Source organism: Mytilus trossulus, chromosome 8, assembly GCF_036588685.1.
Source record: "Mytilus trossulus isolate FHL-02 chromosome 8, PNRI_Mtr1.1.1.hap1, whole genome shotgun sequence".
In the NCBI taxonomy this organism is placed as follows: Eukaryota; Metazoa; Mollusca; class Bivalvia; order Mytilida; family Mytilidae; genus Mytilus; species Mytilus trossulus.
The window spans coordinates 51,812,216-51,833,413 of NC_086380.1; the positions used below are offsets into that span (position 1 = coordinate 51,812,216).

The 21,198-nt window shown below is 33.1% G+C and overlaps 1 protein-coding gene across 2 annotated transcripts; it reads left to right on the forward strand.

Annotated features, from left to right (window-relative positions):
• The first annotated feature begins 3,534 nt into the window (after positions 1-3,534).
• LOC134681115 (arginine/serine-rich coiled-coil protein 2-like) lies at positions 3,535-16,431 on the forward strand. 2 transcript variants are annotated; one of them, XM_063540545.1, is made up of 8 exons: positions 3,535-3,668; positions 7,500-7,653; positions 8,213-8,271; positions 11,079-11,399; positions 11,907-12,333; positions 12,819-12,946; positions 13,574-13,699; positions 14,860-16,431. In XM_063540545.1, exons 1-8 carry the CDS (start codon positions 3,585-3,587, stop codon positions 15,136-15,138), a joined length of 1,578 nt encoding a protein of 525 aa, XP_063396615.1. In that variant the 5' UTR covers positions 3,535-3,584; the 3' UTR covers positions 15,139-16,431. The 2 variants fall into 2 exon arrangements, with proteins under 2 accessions (XP_063396615.1, XP_063396616.1); XM_063540546.1 differs by having other exon boundaries at positions 7,500-7,644.
• The last annotated feature ends 4,767 nt before the right edge of the window (positions 16,432-21,198 follow it).

Genomic DNA, 21,198 nt, shown 5'->3' on the forward strand with positions numbered 1-21,198 from the left:
ACATTTCACCGCAGAGATGAAAGCAAGACCCGGACTAATTCATGAAAATGATGGCACACACGACGAAATTATAAATCTTGTCAAAATGATTTAAATAAATTGCGTGTCAGACTGGCGACCAGCAAAGACTCTGCTCTTGTTCGCCTTCCACCAAGTGAAGCGTCTTTCAAGCAACATATCTTGATAGCGTGCATTCAGGCAAAAGTATGGATGACCTCACACGAAGCATAACCCCACAAAGGTTCTCCGTATGACTTTGGTTGACAAAAAGGCAGCAACGGTCCAATGTCAATTCTATTTACTGGTATGATGTCATCCGACTTTCCACAAGATTTGGTCTGTTCCTGAAAAGGTAAACCAATCTGTAGTAGATCTTGTGTCTGCTTTGAGCAAAACCTTGTCTGGACTGAGTTATGCCCTTGCCAAGGAAGTGATCCTTGTAAGAACATGTTGACAAATGAACCAAGTCTGGACGATGAGAATGATGAGATATACAAATTAAAATACAGCTCTGATATCCCGACACACCAATATTTCTACACCTTAATAGCCCAACACCTTAATAATCAGACATTCCATTGGTCTAACACCCAATGAGTCCCTCTCCTCAATAGTCCGAACTCTCTGTCATTTAACGGAATACTTTTAAATAGTATATAGTTTAACATAAGAAATCCAAAATTAGGATGACCTTGTTCTCGTTTGAACCGGCGATGCAAGTTATGAAAATAAGTTGGTATATTAGTGCCAAAGTAGCCGAACGTCAAGTGTTGTTTTAATAATCAATTCGATATTTCAAGATACACGGCGGCCGACTACAGCAAAATCGAACACAGTTTGACCTTAATGAGTGATCGTATTCTTGTGATGTTTAATATCAAAATAATCTTTTTTGTTGCAGATTTTATAAAATGTGAGTTAGTACTCTTATCATATCTGATTAAGTGATTTAAATTAGAGAGCCGTGGTGTAGTAGTTAGTGCATCGGACTACTAACACAAAGGTTCCTGGTTCGATTCCCGTTTGGGATGAAAATTTCAGGAACTCAATTTTCGGCTCTCCCTTGACACCATTTGCGAGTATGGTCTTGAGGAAACGATGATAGTCCGTCGGACGGGGACGATAAATGGCTGACCCTTGTTAAGAGAGAGCCATAGCAAGAGCCATATCTCTTGCACGTTAAAGACACCCTTGTAGATTTCGAAAAAGAGTAGGCTAATGCCGCTTCAAGGCAGCACTCGCACCCGCAAAGTGGAAAGGGATTAATATAAGTTGCAAAACTTGTTTCCCAATCCACTATAAATAAATATATATGCCCGTGTTTGTTGTGATGTTTTGATTTTAACGAACGTAATCCATGAACTCGTAAATAGGTTTTCGTTTCCACATTTATTAAAATCTTTACTAATAGGCGAGTGATATGAGAGCCAAATATACATTTTTGATGCATCTACCTAACACACGGCTAAATTATTATATATATCAATGGAAAGCTAAAAATGTGTACTTTCCAAATATCCCCGTCGTCAAAAGAAATAATGGTGCATTTTTTTTTTTAAATCGGGTTCAAAGGTCGTGGGTGCAATTTCAATTCTTTGGATACTTGCAGTAGAAAAATCGAGTTAAAACAACTGGTCTGCAAAAACGAAACAATACAATAAGAATACAGTCTTAATGCTGGGAAACGATTTCTATCATAGTATTAATTAACTTTGGTCGATTTTAACGGTAACGTATATATACATGTATATGTAACGTAACGTTTTCTCTTGGAGTTCTAAAAAAATCAACTATTAATTGCACAAATTTATTACCGGTAGTCGCCCTTGCATTATTTAAATCTTATAAGATCTCCATATCAACTGATTGCACGTATTTACAAACATATTTACTGCAAATTTGATATTATAAATAATCCGAGACAAAATATTTAAAGCAAGTGAGAAATATTACTATGCCGGACGTATTTTCATTTTCAATTTTTCATAGAAAAGTCCTAAGATGAACTGTATATTACAATGAATAGCAAACGAGTTGTGGAATATTAACACTGGTAAGATGGTACCAAAGGTACATCACAATCTTATTAAACTGCAGAGGTCCAGCCCTGAACAGCTGGTGCAAGAATGTACACAATATTAAAGCTTGATATAGGTCTGAATTTGGATTGTAATAAATATTTAACATATTATAAGTTTCTAATTAAATGTAGTCAATTGACTTGAAATTAGTTAAATGAATTGACGAACAGACCGTGACGGACGGACGAATAAACGAACAACAATATACCATAATACGTCCCGTGTAAAACCGTTTTAATATGTAAATCTATAGCAAAAGACAGTTATTATCGTTTACATAAGATTTATTTAAACTAATCATAAGGTCCTTGGTGTAAACTTATGCCCTTTTGAGCCATTTCGGCCATGAACCATAACGAGGTCAATACGTTATACATGGACCATGACGAGGTCAATACGTTATATATAGACCTGTTCAGATTATATTGACCGACAACTCTAACAGGTCCATATATTGACTGAGTGAAAAGTCCTAAATTTCTATATTACATATTATAATATTAATAATGTATTAGAACACTGAATTCCGTTCATTTTGTTTTTTCTGTGTAACTTTTAATTGCAAGATTTTGCAAGATTTTTATTGACGGTGTTTGAGAGCAGCCTTGAAGCTCCAAACTGTATCTGCGCATACAATAGTGAATACGGACTTCCAGTTGGTTCCAATGTAGTATGCTCTTTTGAAAGAAAGAGTCACTATATGGATCGGTGTTGTAAGGAATACTTTAAAGTGCCATCGTTTTGTTCTTCATTGAATTTGTCACTATATTGGCACTTACAAAATTTTCAAATGTTTTAGGCATGATTTTCCTCTAATGTTTACTTTTAACAAGGAAATCGTCGGGATGAATAGCTAGGACCAACCCCTCAACCACTTTGTATAGAAATATCAGCCGTTGACTTTTCTTCTCGATTGTAGGTTGTATAGTTATAACTCGCGTTTTATTCCGTTCCAATTGATTTATATCATGTAGTGTATATATATGGGTCCCATATATATGATGGCCCCACTACGGTCTCTGATATTCAGGCCATAGTTATAACAGAGACATATTATATGTCTCTGGTTATAATGATATGATATATATATATCCCGCGGTCCGAGTTTTTTGCAATCTTTTGGGCAGTAGCGTAGATTTCTTCTTAGAAAACCGAGCGTCGAATTGGCTTTCTTGGCTATATTTGAGATGTGCATAGTCCATTTTTGATAGGTCTCAGTCTGATATTTGTAAGCCTTGCCTATGTATGACTTTTGTTCGACTTGTTGTAGTCCGTTGTAGTGTGGGTTCGTCACGTCTACGGGCTGTACATGTTCTGACTTAAGACTTTTGCTCTAGATTAATCATTTAATGTTAATAATGTTTGATTACTTAAACATGATTAAAATTTTAGTCAACACAAAGGTGCGAACGGACCCGGGTCGCGGACGCAATTTTTGGCGAACGGACACGGATTCTGGTTTTAGGCAATCCAAAATTATCATCCGGGGACTTGAACGACAAAATGGAAATGTTGGCAAGTTATGACGAAGATTCTTCAGAACCTATGCACAGTTTGTCTGAAAATAACAATGGTGACGACGAACAGGTTCGAAATATTTCAACTTTCAAACTATTTTTTACAATAAAACACAGTTATCTTCAGTATTGAAAAACCGGAAATTAAATGTAGGCAAATTCCCCCATCTGACCTTTCTTCCTCAAGTTCGTGTTTCACTTTCATTTTCTATTCAATTAATTTGGAAGAATTTTTTTTTCCATTATCAATTTTAATTTGCTGTTGAAAGACTTAAATATCCTCGTTTAGTGTGAATGTCATGCCATCAGCTCTAGGTCTGAAAGTGAAAAAAATCATGTGTCTGTGCCTGTGACGGGTACAAGTCAAATCGGCACCTGGTCAGATCGGCACCCATAGAAAAATTTTAAAGTCAAATCGGCATCTGGTTAAAAAGGCATCTAGTCAAATATGCACCTATTTAAGGTCAATTCGGCATCCAATAATATATGGTACTGGAACTATTTACTAAGTTAATAGTAATTTAAGTATACTAGCATTTAATAATCCCAGATATGGACCATAATTTGCTATTGGGCTCCGTTTCCTATAACTATAGAAAAGTGATAAAATGTGAATTACTGTAAGAAAAGTTGCAACTACATCTAAAGATGCCATTATTTTTATCAACATACAAGTGTATGCTACTCTTCCCTAGAAATAAAATTAAAATATACGAATTTCAAAGATTCTACAACCGTATTTTTGTGTCGTTTCTCGCGTTATTTTTTGCTTCCGAAGAGCATAACGCTGACTGATTTATAGATAATCGTCAACGGGAAATTCGTAATTTTTGCTTTCAAATAACAAAGAACATCGACCAATAAGAATAGTGAGAAGAAAATGCCGAGAACTATTAAGTATTTATGTAGCAGATGTAAGAACAGTGGCGTGATTTTTGTGTCCGATTTCGTAATCAATTTTTAGATGATGTAATCTGCTTTGTTGTAATAGAATTCTTAAAAACAATATGCAAATATGAACTCTCGCGAGATGTTCAAACAGGTAAATCCGAGATGATTTACATTCTTGTTTTGATCTTCGTAATAATTAAGTAAGAAAATTACGTTATCGTTATGCGTTACATTTCACACAAAACAGCAGTCCAGTTATTTATTAAAATTGTTTTTGTCCTTAAGTTCTAATCATTTCCGGTCATACGTGAAACATGTGAATAACATGTGATAACGCCATTACGGCCGGATGTACGAAATACTAGGTCTAAACATTGTTTTTGTTTCCAACGGGATGTTAGCAAACATAATCTGTAGACTTGTTTCGTCTTTTTTAAAAGAGGAAAATACAATTGTCAAAGAGATTGCGCCGATGGTCTGTTATTTTTCCTATATGCATAATGTTACATACGATCCTGTGTGAAAATAAATGCCCAATGACTTGACAAAATCAATTTCATATTTGACAGACGTAAGAACACACTTCGTTTCCCGATAATGACGTGAAGAGTCCTTGGAAAAATCAATTGAAATTACGTCTCTTATCATTGTGCCAATGCTCTTTGGATTGATTTAACTTCAGCAGTAAATATTACTGGATATTTTAGGTGAATAAATATAATTTAATAAAAAATACATGTTAATATACCGTTACACTTGAAATGTACAAAGTTGGAATCTTTGTCACAGTTTTTAATTAATATTTTTTATTCATGTTCTGCAAACACTTATCAGAAACGCAATAAACTTGTCAAAGGAGAAGTAAACTTTTACCATGCATGACTTGAAAGGAAGTACTTTATTGATTTTAGCCCACTAAAGTAGGTTAAAATGTGGAAACCATGTAGATGGTGTACAGGTCACAAATATCACATTGTGCCTATTTTAAAGATTTTAATTCCAAGTTAAAAGTTTTTTTCTTTACTGGATTTAAAGAATGTTAAATTGCCAATGATTTGGAATAAATTGTATATAACTGGAATATCAAAACCAAATATAAATACATTTTTTTGGCTTAAACATCAAGATACAACGATTATGGTATCCTGTATCAATGAAGAAAATATGGAAAATTCTGAATAAATTGTACTAATTGTTTTCAAAACAAGCACATATTTAGGAGTTTTATAATACTGTTACATTTAAGATGGATTTTAAGAAAAAGTATACTGTTCAGATTATTTTAAGCAGATTTTGCAATAAAATAAAACTAAAAAAATGCTTTTGGTTTCTTATGGTTTCCTGTCCGGTTTAAAAAAAACTTTAATATATCATTGAAAATAGATTTTAAATATTAACATGAACAAGTAACACTAGTAATGGTGTTTATTTATGCCTTTTGAATTATATTGTGCAAAATAAAGAAAATAAAGATTGGTTTCCTGTTTGGTTTCATGTCACGTAAACGGTGAATCAAAATGTATTAATTTTTTCTCGAAAAACTCAATTGTTCCATTCATACTATTCTAACACCAACACAACCCACAAAATAAAAGTTAAAATTTTAGAACTTATAAAAAAGGATACAAAAAGAAACCAAAGGCTGAATACCAAATTATGGTCCATATATATAAATAGTGATCAATATATGCATATATAAATATCTGTGGTTTTAATTTTACTTTTGGGCTCATTTTCTTTATTCTATATTTTGTCATTTGCAAATCATTAAGAATTGATAATAATCATTGTAACAAATTGCTTGTAATTATACTGCTCTTTTAGGGCGTCCTTGATTGACAATAAATATATGTTTTGTATATATTGTATTGTATTGTATTGTATAAATAATTCTAAAAATGTATAAATTTGATCATGATCTATTTTGAGGGTTGCATTACATGTTAAAAAGCGTCAAGCAGAAGAAATACAAAAGTTAATCATTGAAAGTTTTTTCAACATTATCATGTGACTGATGTTTTGATGAATTTTCTTTTCAATTAATTAATAACTTTAATCGAGTACATACTCATAGTGAATAACTTTTTTTAACTCAACAGTATACTATACAGGTAGAGTTTATATTGATGTTTTATTCTTCAGGGACTCTTTCGAAATGATTCACACAGGCGTTGGTTCACCATACAGAGTTTAAGTTGTAATGTTGTACAAATTATAAATTGTACAGAGTTTTTGTGCATGTTATATGGAGAAAGTGTTTTATGAACTGCTGAACACAATGTAACATGTACACCAGCTTTTGTTTCACATATTTCTGTCATATTTTCACAACTATATGATATAATCTGATAGTGAGAATTAATACAAAAACATAATTAGACCACAATTTTTTTTTTATGGATATATATTGTTTATATTATTATAGTATCAGGAGAAAATTAAAAGTAGAATTTAAACCATTCAAGTATCCTCATTTCATTTTAATTGTGAGGACAAGGAGAATAGCACGAAATGTAAGGTTATAGTATATGAATTTGAATTTAAAACATTGAACTAGAACATTTTTAAAGATAAACTTGTATAACTTGGCGTAAGAAAATGTGTCAAAAAACTTATAACTTGTACAAAAACTTATAAGGATGAGGATACTTGAATGGTTCTCTGTTTTAGGCTGGTCCCCAGAAATCATTTTCTCAAACATACTGTACTCATCTTTTACATCTGGTACACAACATATATATTTAACATTTAACATGGGTGCCGAATTGACTACATCAAGTGCCAAATTCACCAGGTGCCAATTCGACTAGAAATCGCCTGTGACTGTGGGAAGCAGTCTAGACAAATCGCCTCACTTTTTCACAAACTAGCATGATCTAACATTCCTATTATTAATAATCAATATGGTAAGATAGTTACTTTTCAACAGGAATATTTCTCTTTCCAGATTTTTTTTTTTAAATACTTTGAAAGAAAAATCTTATTTTCTTTATTAATCTTCCATTTTTAGAACTCAAATTTGGAAGATGAGTACAGTATGTTTGAGAAAATGATTTCTGGGGACCAGCCTAAAACAGAGAACCAGTCAGCAACCATGGTAACAGAGACAGATCATGTGACCAATGAATCCGGCAGCAAAAACAAGGAAGATACAGGTCAGAAAGGTGAATTGTTTTACTTATTTATGCAATGGATTCCTTGGTTACAATGCTTCATTCCATGGATTCCTTGGTTACAATGCTTTATTCCGTGTAAAGAAATCATATTGTACATAATACAGGTAAAGAATTAAATACATAGCTTTTCATCCTAATGCAGTTATAACAGGATTGCTTCCCTTTATTAGAAGATACTAAGTCATGCTTAGAAGAATTCATTGGCATTCTCATATCTTCAAGATGTGATATGAGAATTTTGAGTGCCAATGAGACAACTCTCAGTCCCAATTTGTAAAAAAAAAATAAGAAAAAGTAAGCGGTTAAGCTAGGGAAGTACTTATCTCAAATGATAACAGTACTGCTTTGTAACACAGAGATCTTAGGTTTGTGTCCGTAAAACAGGAGATTTCATATACAGAATCAGGACCTTTTGGTTACACTTATACAGAATCAGGACCTTTTGGTTACACTTATACAGAATCAGGACCTTTTGGTTACACAGTAAAGCCATGCTAGAACATACGTAGAAAATTCCTGTATTATATTTTTGTTTGTCCTTTTGTAGGCACTGGTAGATGTTCATTAGCAGAAAGTGTGAAAAAAATCATGGAACAAAATTCTGAGGTAATATATATGAATGGTAATGATTTAAATTTATAAGTTGGGCGGGTCCTTTGTCAGCTGAAGCACTCCGTTATCAAGTGTAGGAGTGACCGGATCATTCTTCACAAACTATTACCTTTTACATACATGTATGACATCAATTGAGTTAAAACTTTATCCAGTCACATTAGTCAATAACCAAATTCAGAATTTAAGGTCATGAAGGTCACTTCTACATGTATTAAATATTAGTTTAAACTTATTGTGAAAACTTGACCTCACTACAGAAACTCTTGTTATTTTGAAAACACAAAGTTTGTAAGAGTGAGAAAGCTTTGACAATGAAATTAAACTGACTATCATTATTAACAAGGAAATAAGAATTTATGCAAGGGTATATTTACTGAGGCAGATTGAGCGGTAAACATTGACCAGAGTCAAAATGGTGTAGATTGTGAATTGAGTAAAATCTTGTTTTGAATGTAACAGATTTCTTGCTGACTTGTAATGGCTTCCACAGCCTTACAGATATACTAGATTGTTTAGAAAGTGTATACTGTGTTCTTACAATTATTAATGGGAAAGTCTGCACCATGTTTTCCAGTTGTAAGTAAGACGGTTGTAGATAATTGAAAGCCAAGCTAAAGCAAATTAGTGATACAGATGTCTTTGTTTAAAAAAAAAACAGGCATCATACATGTTATGAAACAAGATTTTACAGATGTATAAGTTATAATATTATAAGAAATTTGTAAGTTTGAAAATCAAATTTCTTCATTTATTTGTAACTGTAAAAGCAGCACTTGAAGCTCGACGAGTTCTAAAAAAGTTCTTGATTTTTAGACATGGTAGCTAGATGAAGAAATTCTGAAAGTTGAATACATCTAGCATATCTAGGGAAAACCTTTAAACATTGTTTCAATGAAAACGGTTTGAATTTTTGTAGTCAAAGCCAGGCTAAAAAGGATTTAACAAACAACATGTAAAGTACAATGACCTGTTGATGGCCTGAATTTTACACTAGAACAAATTAACAAAGTTGTATCCTACACTGATAAATAAAAAAAATATTTCAATTTGTAAAGTTCAATTTTAAGAAGTCCAATGTTTTTAGGCAGTGAATTTTTACCAAATGTAATTTCTAATAGTCATATTTAATGTACTGGAATGATTTTTTGTTGTTGTTGCCTGGAACAATGTGCTGCTTTAACAGATACATGTACATCAGGTTTAAAAGGGTGTCAAGATATATATATAGTGCTTAGCTGACAAACATACATTGTTCCCATAAACATATTGTCCCTGTCTTCATGTTTTCTTCATTAATCTGACCTGATACTTGCCTATACATTAGGTTTAACCAGTTCTGCCATCAAGTTTGAGTGAAGTTATCAGGCGACGTTATGTTGCCTGCAGTGTCGGATCAACGTAAGTACCCAGACAAACAGGTAAAGTTGCCCGGTATGGATTCTAGTGAAGAAACTGAAAAATACAAGCCAGCCATCACATGTTCACAGCGTACCAGTTATACCAGTTTTTCTTCAAATATCGGGCATTTTTCAGTCTAATATTGTTTGGTCTAAAAACAAAATTGACCAAATATATGTACATGTATCACATTTTATTCAGAATCAATGCATTTGTTTGAATTTTTATAAAGTTAGTGATGCCTTTTTTCATCAATAACTTAAATTTTAACGAAGAAGCAGAGTTATGACACTTTGTAAACCATATCTGTAATTTCATGCTGATAAGAAGTACACACACTCTTAACTATTTGCTAAATGTACATGTATTTCCCCAAAATCCTACTTTAAATCTTGGAAAAGATTTGGTAAAACCACTTACCTATTTCAAAATCAAACCCAGCTAGCTAAATTAAAAATCAACTGTTCTATGATAAATGTAAAATTTTGTTTAGCTTGTTGAAAAAAGAAAGTCACAACAGGCAAGTCTCAAATCTTATTGGTGGATTTACAAAATTGTATTTACAAACATTGCTACTTGATGTACAGAAAATGAAAACACTACATCAAAACTAACAGGGGGAAAATAAGTCAGGTGAGAGATACAGGCTCCTAGAAGAATTTTTTCTCATGATTATTATGGTGCATGGGATATATGAGAAAGATTTATTATTCAAAATATTAAATTAAAATATTTGCTGCAAATGATACATCTAAAAAATGATTTTTGGCAAGAATGATACATTTAAAAAGTACTATTTGGCACAAATGATACCTCTTAAAATAACAATTTGTGCTATAGGACTGCAGCCAATTTAATTTTGATTTTTACCTTGAACTATAATTTAGTGTGGCAATAACCTCTGTTAAAGTTCTTTTCGTGTGAATCTTTAGCTTTTCATAAAGTAAGGTACTTGGTACAAAGTACTTGCCATGCTAACTACATGTTATACCTTACAGCACATCTGATGAATAACCCCCTACACATGGGAAAACTTGTGAAAATCATTTGTATATGAATATTATCAGTGTTTAAATTTCGTTACTTCTAAGGGGATCTGTTTTCAATAAGTTTTATTTTCAAAATTGGCCTGTCCCTGGTTTTGATCCTCCATATTAAATGTATCTATGAGTATATTTTCCTGAGTTCATCTCAATTTCCAAATGGGAATGATAACATTACACAATGCTAAATACTACAGATCATTGTTGACTTTATATGGTCTATACTTCACGAATTTGGCCTATCTTACTTTAAAGAATATTGTTGTATGTTTTAAAACGAAATGAAATTATACTGCTGATAATGGTTGTTTACTGTGAATAGTTCGAAGACAAAAGCAAAATGTTTATTATTGACAGGTTGGTGAGGTGAATGAAGATCAAAGGTCAAAGTCAGGGTCATCTGATTCTGGGTCATCCAGGGAAAGTTCAAAATCCAGGTCACCATCATCTTCACCTGAGCGGAAATCAAAAGAAAGGAAAATATCAACAAACTCAACAGAAAATGAACCAGAGAAACCATCTGGAAAAGAGACAAGGGAAAGTCCTTCAAAAAGGAAAAGATCTCATTCAAGGTCGCCATCACATAAACACAGATCAAGATCCCCATCTCATAAACACAGGTCAGACCACCATCATAAGTCCAGCAGACGGCGATCTAAAAGTAGAGATAAAAGAAAGGTTTGTCTCCCTCAATGCACAAAAGTAGAGTGTTTCTATTTTGACTATAAAAAAAGAAATTATTCCTTGTATTCCTTTTGTATATATATATCATGTTAAATGGTACAAAGTTTTCAACCAAATATCTTTAGATTAGGAAAATAAACAAATTTCTCTTCAATCCAGAGTCACGAAAATATCACAACCATTTTACAGATGAAATCTAACAATTCTGAGAAATAAAACAGTTAGACTGCTACAATGACCTTAGTTTGAGATTTTACTGATTACATGTAGGTTCACACAAAATTTAGAGGTTAGAGAGATTTAAAATGGTTGTTCTGGAGGGAGTAAAAAGTTCTCTCTTGAAGCATTTTACTCCAATTTTTGCCATTGAGAATACAAGGCCTTGTGCATATAGGCAATTCTTTTTTCAATAACAGCTCTTTCTTAATAACAGCAATGTTTTCAATAACTTGTAAGATGTATTGCACCTGTTAGTCTTTATATTAGAATTAAATTTTGTAGGAGAAACGACCTTCAAGATCACATAGGCACAAAAGAAGCAGATCAAGAGACCATAAACACAGAAAGAGTCATTCTTCACACGACAAAAAAAGGAGTGGCAGTAAAGACCGTCACAGAAAACATAAGAAAAGTCGTAGTCGAAGTCGTGATAGACACTCAAGAAAAAACAAAAGTCCACACAGAAGGCATCATAGAAGTCCCGACCGCCATAGAAGTCCTGATCGCCATAGAAGTCCTGATCGACATAGAAGTCCTGATCGACATAGAAGTCCTGCACATCGTAGGAGTAGGAGCCCAGATAGGAAAGCCAGGAGAAGTCCTACAACTTGTAATAAACCTTTCACCTTCAAGGATCAAATGAGACAACAACTTCTCAAGGCCAGTAAAATATTACAGAACAATGAAGGCATTGATGGAAAAGAACTTGGTTAGTACACAACAATAAGATTACTGTGGATTCATTAATATTTGTTGGATACCATTTTTTGTGGATTTCGTCAGTACATCGAAACCACGAATTCAAATTTTCTAAAGGAATGTACGCAGACTTTGCCAAAACCATGAAATTAAATATCAATGAATATGAAAATTTTCCTCAAACCATGAAAATTGGTATCCACGAAAATAAATGAGTCTACAGTACTGGAAAAGGTATTGTTCTGAGTGTTCATTCAAAGCAATAGTCCAAGGGATATAATGGGAAAGTAACAATATGGTACATATTTATTAATGACAGAAAAATCACTTCATGCTCAGGAATAACACAGTATTTGTAATTTTGTCATTATCTCAAAAACTACTGAATAGAAAGATTCAATCATGTAGAATTAGAACAAACGAAACAAATCGCATTTAAGTTACTGGTAAATGACAATTGCCATGTATACATTGTCTTTTAATATTATTTTTCAGAGTTACCTAAAGAAAAACCAAGCAACCTTCCATTAAATTCCAAAGACGTTTTCTCACAAATATCAGCTGGTTCAGGGATTACACCACAGATGGCACTGCTTCAAACCATGGCAACCATGCACCAGAAGGTAAGATATGAGAGTTTTCTACACTGGAATTGCTGTTGGTCACAAGGGCAACTGAAAACGAGAAAACAAATGTTTAAAGGGTCTGCACTTATTTCAATTGATAGAGAAAGCAGAAATGATACATTTGTTATCTCCCTTCGATCATCCAAACATGCCAGCTATTTAAAAAAAGAAAAAACTCAACAAATATTTGCTGCATCCTCTTAAGCCAGTATTCTTTCAAGAGGTTTATTGAATAACCTTGCCATTTAAATCAAAGTTTTTTCAGTCTCTTTAATGATTTTTCATATATATGTATTTAAATCTTTAATGATTTATTTATATTTATGTAAACACATTTTTGCGCCTGTCCCATGTCAGGAGCCTCTGGCTTTGTTAGTCTTGTATTATTTTTAGTTTTAGTTTCTTGTGTACAATTTGGTTTTTAGTATGGCGTTCATTATTACTGTACTAGTATATATATTTGTTTAGGGGCCAGCTGAAGGAGGCCTCAGTGTGCGCGTGTTTCTCAGTGCATTGGTGACCTGTTGGTGACCTTCTACTGTTGTCTGTTCTATGATCGAGTTGTCTTTGACACACTCCCCATATCCATTCTCAATTTTATTTCTGAATTGATATTTTTTATAGGCACAAGAAATGACTGGCATAGCTGTTCCCAAATATTACAACCCAGCTGCAGTTAATCCATTAAAATATGCAGAACAAGTACAAAAACGAAAACTTCTCTGGTCAAAAGCTAAAGACCACAAGGAGGTAAGTCTATATCAGGTATAAACATATTATTGTCTAAAGCTAAAGACCACAAGGAGGTAAGTCTTTATCAGGTATAAACATATTATTGTCTAAAGCTAAAGACCACAAGGAGGTAAGTCTTTATCAGGTATAAACATATTATTGTCTAAAGCTAAAGACCACAAGGAGGTAAGTCTTTATCAGGTATAAACATATTATTGTCAAAAGCTAAAGACCACAAGGAGGTAAGTCTTTATCAGGTATAAACATATTATTGTCTAAAGCTAAAGACCACAAGGAGGTAAGTCTATATCAGGTATAAACATATTATTGTCTAAAGCTAAAGACCACAAGGAGGTAAGTCTATATCAGGTATAAACATATTATTGTCTAAAGCTAAAGACCACAAGGAGGTAAGTCTTTATCAGGTATAAACATATTATTGTCTAAAGCTAAAGACCACAAGGAGGTAAGTCTTTATCAGGTATAAACATATTATTGTCAAAAGCTAAAGACCACAAGGAGGTAAGTCTTTATCAGGTATAAACATATTATTGTCTAAAGCTAAACCCCCACTAGGAGGTAGGATGAAGTGTTTTCATAAAAACTTTTCCAAAGATCACAAGAAAATTAGTCTGAAATATAAGATTGTAATTTAAGTGTATATTATAAGAAGGAAAATACCAACTTCCAAGTTTATTATTGTAAAAGATAAACATGATAAAGCAGTAAATTTTGTAAGATCAAATTAAGCAATATGTGGTGTGTTCAAATTCATCGGCTGCTAAGAATTGGTTTAAATCAAAACAGATTGGGAGAACATATTGTTCAAATTTAATGACTGACAATTCAATCAACTATATATTTTCAATGATCTGTAGAAAAATGTATATGCATTTCATGTAAATTCATCAGGCATTTACTTATTTTGTGATGTCGCAATACAAATGTTGAAGAAAACTGAGAGCAAATGAAGAACACCTTGATTACATGGGAAGTATAAATCAACTAAAAAGTTCACACATTTTTCTGCCGGAAAATTGAACATATATTCAAAAGATAATAATAAGGCATCCATACACAGTTACTCTTATCACCATCTCATTGCACACAAATTATGAACACTAATCATCTAATCTTTCCTCTAGTGATTTCGATCAATTTTGATTCATATATTTCAGGACAAGGAAAAAGAATGGAAGACCTCAGCAGCTTTGGCATCTAATTCTGATGACAAAACGAAAGCTAAATTCTGTAAACTAATGGGAATGAAAGGTGGAGAGGAAGAAGATGGGGAAGACAACTCTGAGAATGTGGAGGAGAAAAAGAAACAACACGATGAACTCTTCTCAAGATTAGATAAAGACTATGAGTTCGCTCGAATGACGACTCACACACAGAGGGGAGTTGGCCTCGGGTTCTCATCACAACAACAACAATATCCTGTGCAGCATCCATGAGCATCCTTCTCATGTATACATTAGTGTGTTTGTCAATCAGATTCTGGGACACAGTTTGTAATACGATAATCCATACATAATCTGTGAAAAGATAATTATCATCCCTTACACAATTTGTTATGTGATATTCAGTGTTATCCATTCATAATCTGTGTTATGTTAATTATCTTTCCAAAACTGTGTGTTATATCCAATGTGATGAGTATGAATATTCTAATAAGAACGAGCATACTTCCTTTGATGACAACTTGTAGAATTTATAATGTTCTAAATGTATGTCCAGTATTCTAATTAGAATGGGCATAGAACCTCAAGATCATGTATATTATACAATGTATTTATTGAAAGTAGAGTGATTTACTGACAAAGTCAGTGCAAGTACAGATTAAATGATGCATGTTCTGTGTGTTTTCTTTACATTGGAATGTTTGTAAAACTTTTCTAGAATCAACTAAAAATCTGCTTTACTTTACATGAATTTATTTTTGAATAGTTCTTTTTTTCTAAATTTTGTAAATAAAAATAAACTTATCCTTTGGTAAAGGGGGATTCTGTCTAAACTAGTCCCTGATTATTTAAAGTGAGACCTTGTCTTCACTAGTCCCTTACTTCACAGGGCCCTGTCAAAACTATTCCCTGAAGAAATGGGACCATAATCTAAATATATCCCTTAGCAAATTGGGACCGTCTACACATATTCAATGGGTAAACTGAGTATCTCAACAATCCCTGAGCTAAATGGGGCCCTATCTTCACTCATGATTGACCTTCTCTAAACAATTCCTGTGCAAGACAGGAACCTAGCTGGAGTCTTGTCCAAATTAGTTCTGAATAAATCTAAACTGAACCCTGAATAATCTGGGAACCAGCTGTCTTAACGAATGCTTAAACAACTGATTGCTGAATAATCTGAGGACCTTTCTAAATGGAACCCTGATAAACTTAGGACCATGTCTCACATCTGCTCTTCTAGAACATTTAAAACTATAAGTGATCCTTCAAAGTTATTTAGAAGAGACAGTCAGGGGAGGTAAATCAGGTTTCAAGATTGCTGAACAAGGGAGGTGATAAAGTCACTGAAAGAATCACTTTAACATCATGACTTTAATAGAAGAAAGGATGCATATTGATTAATGAATTGTACATGCAGTAAGTTGTATGAGAGAGATAGAGAGATGTACAGATGTTGTTTGGTTGTATGTTATTGAATGAGCGAGAGTAATGGTTAATGAATTTTGTAATGTATGAATGAATTGTTTATACTAATAAAGAAAATTGAATTGAATAAATGTATTACATATTTTTTTATTCTTCATTAATATGGTCATTACTGAGTAAAATAGGAACCTTTTTGAAGTGGTCTTTTCAATTTCTACAGGTAAAAGGTAAAACATATCTGTTCTTTGAAATAATCTGGAGGTGTAGATACTTGCCTGACATGAATCACTTCATATAGACCTCATTTTAATGCTTCACTGATCTAAGTTTTGATGCTGTAAGGAGGTTAGTCCTGATACTTAGGATTAGATCAACTTAATTGTGATGTAAGTAAGTAAGTAAATTTTATTTAGAGTTGGCATATATATAGTATACATAATAACAGACAAAACATGAGCTCTGGTGAGCTCTTTACCGATGTATATATTGTGTACAATTGTTCAACTTGTGTGTTGTTTGAAGAAGTCTCCTTGACATATTCATTAATATATTCATATAACAGAATGGTACTAACTCTGCAAAGTGCACATCTTTATGAGTAAGAGCATAGACTGATTGGCTCAGGGTCAATGTAGGGTGACATGGTCTTCTTTGTGGACTGTCTATTGCATTGTAAAACATGACAAAAACTTATTGAAATTACCACACAACAGATAGATAGAAACTAAATACTAAACAACTAAAATGATGAGCAATACAAGATCTACAAGAATTCCTGTAGAATCTTTTTGCTGGTGAGTTAAAGACTAAATTTATGACCCTTCTGTCACTGGGAGTGGTATTAATTGTTACTCCTGTCTGTCTTCACAAACATCCTGAAATTGGTTTCCATTTTTATACAACCACAAAATAAATATGGGATCGTACAATGGTATGATGGTGTCGTCTGCATTGTCATCCGAAGACCCATTCCGGACATTAACTTTAGTTTAAGGGAATGGATCTCTATGAATTTTTCAGAAGGTTCAATACCACAAAAGGAAGGTTGGGGATGATGATCCCAGCTGTAGAGGAATTAAAGACCCAAAACAAGCATTTTTCTAGTGTCGGGATAATAACTTGAATAAGTATTTTGATTGCTCTGAAAAATTACCACAATATTTAATACCACTGGTAGAAGGTTGGGGTTATGATGCCAACAGTTAAGGAATTAAGGGCCAAAAAGGGGCCCAAAACAAGCATTGTTGTATTTTCCGGACAATAACTTGTGCATGAGTGTAAGGATATCTCTGACATTGTAACACAAGGTTCCATATCACAAAGGGAAGTCTGGGATTTGGCTTGGGAGTAATTGTGTAATTCATTTGTAAGATCTTTGACCACATTGTTGTGTGTGTCAGAAACCTATATTATGTTAAAAATTTAATCACAATCCAAATTCAGACAGTATCAAACTTGAATATTGTGTCCAAATTTGCTCCAACTGTTCAGGGTTTGACCTCTGTGGTCGTATCAGGCTGTGCTCAGCGAAGCAATATAGTTTGCATCCACCAAATTGTTTGAAACTTATACACAATGCTTTTTACCACAATGCATATATCCAGTTTGAACCTGGGTTGCGAATCTTTATATTCTTTTAAAGCATGTAATGATTGTAATGTGATCATTTCTGTCTGACCGGGTTCATCTTGCCATGGCCTAATTTTTATGGTTCATTGATCAATGTTAAGTTTTCCAGCTGGTTAACTTTTTCCTGTGCAAAAGGTCAATTATGTTTAACGCATATTTAGTGTATGGAACGACTGTCAAGTGTTTGGTTTATCTGACCTTGACCTCATTTTCTATGAACATTTTAAATGTATGTGATAGTTTTAGAAAAGCATTCTTGTAGGATTATTTTCCTTAAGGGATAAAAAAAAATGCAGCTTTTAACTATATATGAAATGTTAGATTGGATATTCCAAAATATTTATAAAAAAAATAAGAAACTTTGTTAGAACTTCCAACCATCAAGAGCACACACGACGATTTTTAACTGTGAACTTCAGTACAGTTTTAAATGGGTAATATAAAAAAGAAGATGTGGTATGATTGCCATTGAGACAACTATCCACAAAAGACCAAAATGACACAAACATTAACAACTATAGGTCACCGTACGGCCTTCAACAATGAACACATCATGATGTTTTGTTACTAAAACAGTTTGGACTAACTGATCATTGTTTTTTTTACGTCCAGTGACAAATATCACATGCATTTTGTGACTTAAATGTCATTCATAAATTCTGTGTACTAATTCTCCGACCTTGGATCTCACGACATCCTGCTCTACTGTTTTAAAATGAAGTTCAATTTTAATATCGCGCTGTACCTTTTCATATTTTTACAATCGGAGGGAAATTAATTCATAATCAATGTTTGACAAACATTATTGGATTATGTTTGTGATGGAAGTAGCAGTCTACAGTGGCAGATCAAGGATTGAAAGGGATTGAAAACTTCCTTTTTTGACGATCAATGCTTTTGAATGGAGACATATTGTAGAAACTTCCCCTTTGGAAAATGACTGGATCCGCCCCTGCAGTCATCCCTGTGCAGAGTACGCTGGGAAAGGGAGGACTAGTCCTGAAAGCATGATACACCAAATAACTAAATGCATTGTTAGTATTGTTTTATTTTAATTTTAGTTTCTTGTGTACAATTTGGAAATAAGTATGGTGTTCATTATCACTGAACTTGTATATATTTGTTGAGGGGCCAGCTGAAGGACGCCTCCGGGTGCGGGAATTTTTCGCTACATTGAAGACCTGTCGGTGACCTTCTGTTGTTGTTTTTCTATGGTTGGGTTGTTGTCTCTTTGACACATTCCCCATATCCATTCTCAATGTTATGTACATATTGCTGATGTGGTTCATAAGTGTTTCTCGTTTCTCGTTTTATTTTTATATATATGAGCCCGTAATTTTTATCTGTTAGAATGGTTTTACTCTAGTCAAATAACGAAATGTAAATATAGGTATATTTATAGACACTGTAGTACTGATTTGTTTGTGTGTTTTTTTTTCTATAAATTATTACTGCACTTTGACACCATAGAACATCTTTTTGTTCAAGTGTCAAAAATTCGCTTTGCTTCTATTCTTTCCATGATAAAGTAAACCATGCTTAGATTTAATTAATGTCATTTAATAATCTTTATTTACACAAGAATATTTACTTTTAAATTGAAAAGCCTTATAAGTTGACATTTTAATTGTCGAGTTTTGCAATCTTATGCAATTTAAGTTAAAATTCTTTACAATTCTTCCATTTCATAGGATATTCAATAAAGAACAAATTACTTAAATCGGTTAATGAAAATATCTATATATATATATATATATATATATTTATTCACAAGGATACCTGTAGAGTACTTTGTATATAAATGCACTTTTAAATATTAATTGTTAGAGACATCGTTTTTCTCTCTAACTGTTTTAACCGTACTTGATGTAACTAGATCATTTACTAAAGAGTAAGTGGTTATGGTTGGGGGGAAGAGATAGGAGTATCCAGGGGTGGATCCAGCCATTTAAAAAGGGGGGGGGTCCCAACCTAGGACAATAAAGGGGGAGGGTTCCAACTATATGTCCCCATTCAAATGCATTGAGCGGCCCAAAAAAAAGGGGGAGGGTTCCACCCCCCCCAAACCCCCCCCCCCCCCCCATGAATCCGCCACTGGTAAGCAGAGTATCGCAAAACTTCTGTAAGTAAAATCAAAGAAAATGAAACTTTTCCTCTCGTCTAATAATCTTAGAGAGATAGTCTATTTTGTTTTATATAAATATGGGGACACAAAACTGCATCCTTTGCCCCCTTGCTCATGCACCAGTATAAATGCACATAAAAGTTATGGAGAGTATATACAACATACTATAATCATAGATTTTATTAGACGGGATATACGACATAAACAATGTTATATGAATATACTTTACTTTATAGAACATATTGAGACTATTGCGCATGTATTGAAATTTTGTGTGTTGAGAGTGACTTATAAGGCAAACCTTGAAACCTTTTGTCCGAGGTCTCATGTCATAAGAGGCATTTTTCTCCTCCCCCCATCTGAATTATAGGATTATATAAGCCATATTTTCTATGATGTTTGTAACTTTATGACAAGATTATACTAAACTTGCCTGTAATAATAATAGAAAAGTCTTATGTACCTTGGCCTATAATGGTTTACTTTTATAAATTGTGACTTGGATGGATGGAGAGTTGTCTCATTGGCACTCATACCACATCTTCTTTTACCTTATATATATTTTTTATAACGAATGATTAGCATTAATTGCTGACCAAAAAAATGGAATTCTGTTAATGCCTAAGGTGCGGCATTTTGGAATGTTTGTCTCTAATAAAGTAAAGACTGTGCTGTTGACGTATGTGATTCTGTGAGTCCGTGAAATGCCTTTTACTAAAGCTTGGACTATGATGTCAGTCCGATACATTAAACCATACTGCTTACCCCAAATGGCCAATAACGAAGCTATATAAACTTTTAATAATTTTGACTTCAAAGTTATATATATATTTTCAAAAGAAATACTATTGGAAAATGAAATTTTTATTCTTAGCTACGTGTTAAGTCAGGTGGAATCCATTCTTGTTTTTCACTGGCATTAATTTATTGTTCAAGCTTTAAAGCTTAGTCGTAGAAGAGTTCTTTGGTAACTGCTGTGTTAAGTTTCTGTAACACTAGATAACGCTGTGATCTGAATATGGAATCAATAGAAAGGAGATATATTTGTTAAAATCATAAAAGATGTCAGAAGAAAGCGAAGTGTGAAAGGTTTACGTACGAATGTACGTTATAATTCGATATTTTTGAAAGACTAATTTGAAAAGATA

Excerpts from the sequence above, each read along its gene's own strand:
- LOC134681115 (XM_063540545.1), top strand. The coding sequence starts at position 3,585 with ATGGAAATGTTGGCAAGTTATGACGAAGATTCTTCAGAACCTATGCAC. Across the intron at positions 12,334-12,818 it reads CATTGATGGAAAAGAACTTG|AGTTACCTAAAGAAAAACCA; the intron begins GTTAGTACACAA and ends ATTATTTTTCAG. Across the intron at positions 12,947-13,573 it reads TGGCAACCATGCACCAGAAG|GCACAAGAAATGACTGGCAT; the intron begins GTAAGATATGAG and ends TATTTTTTATAG.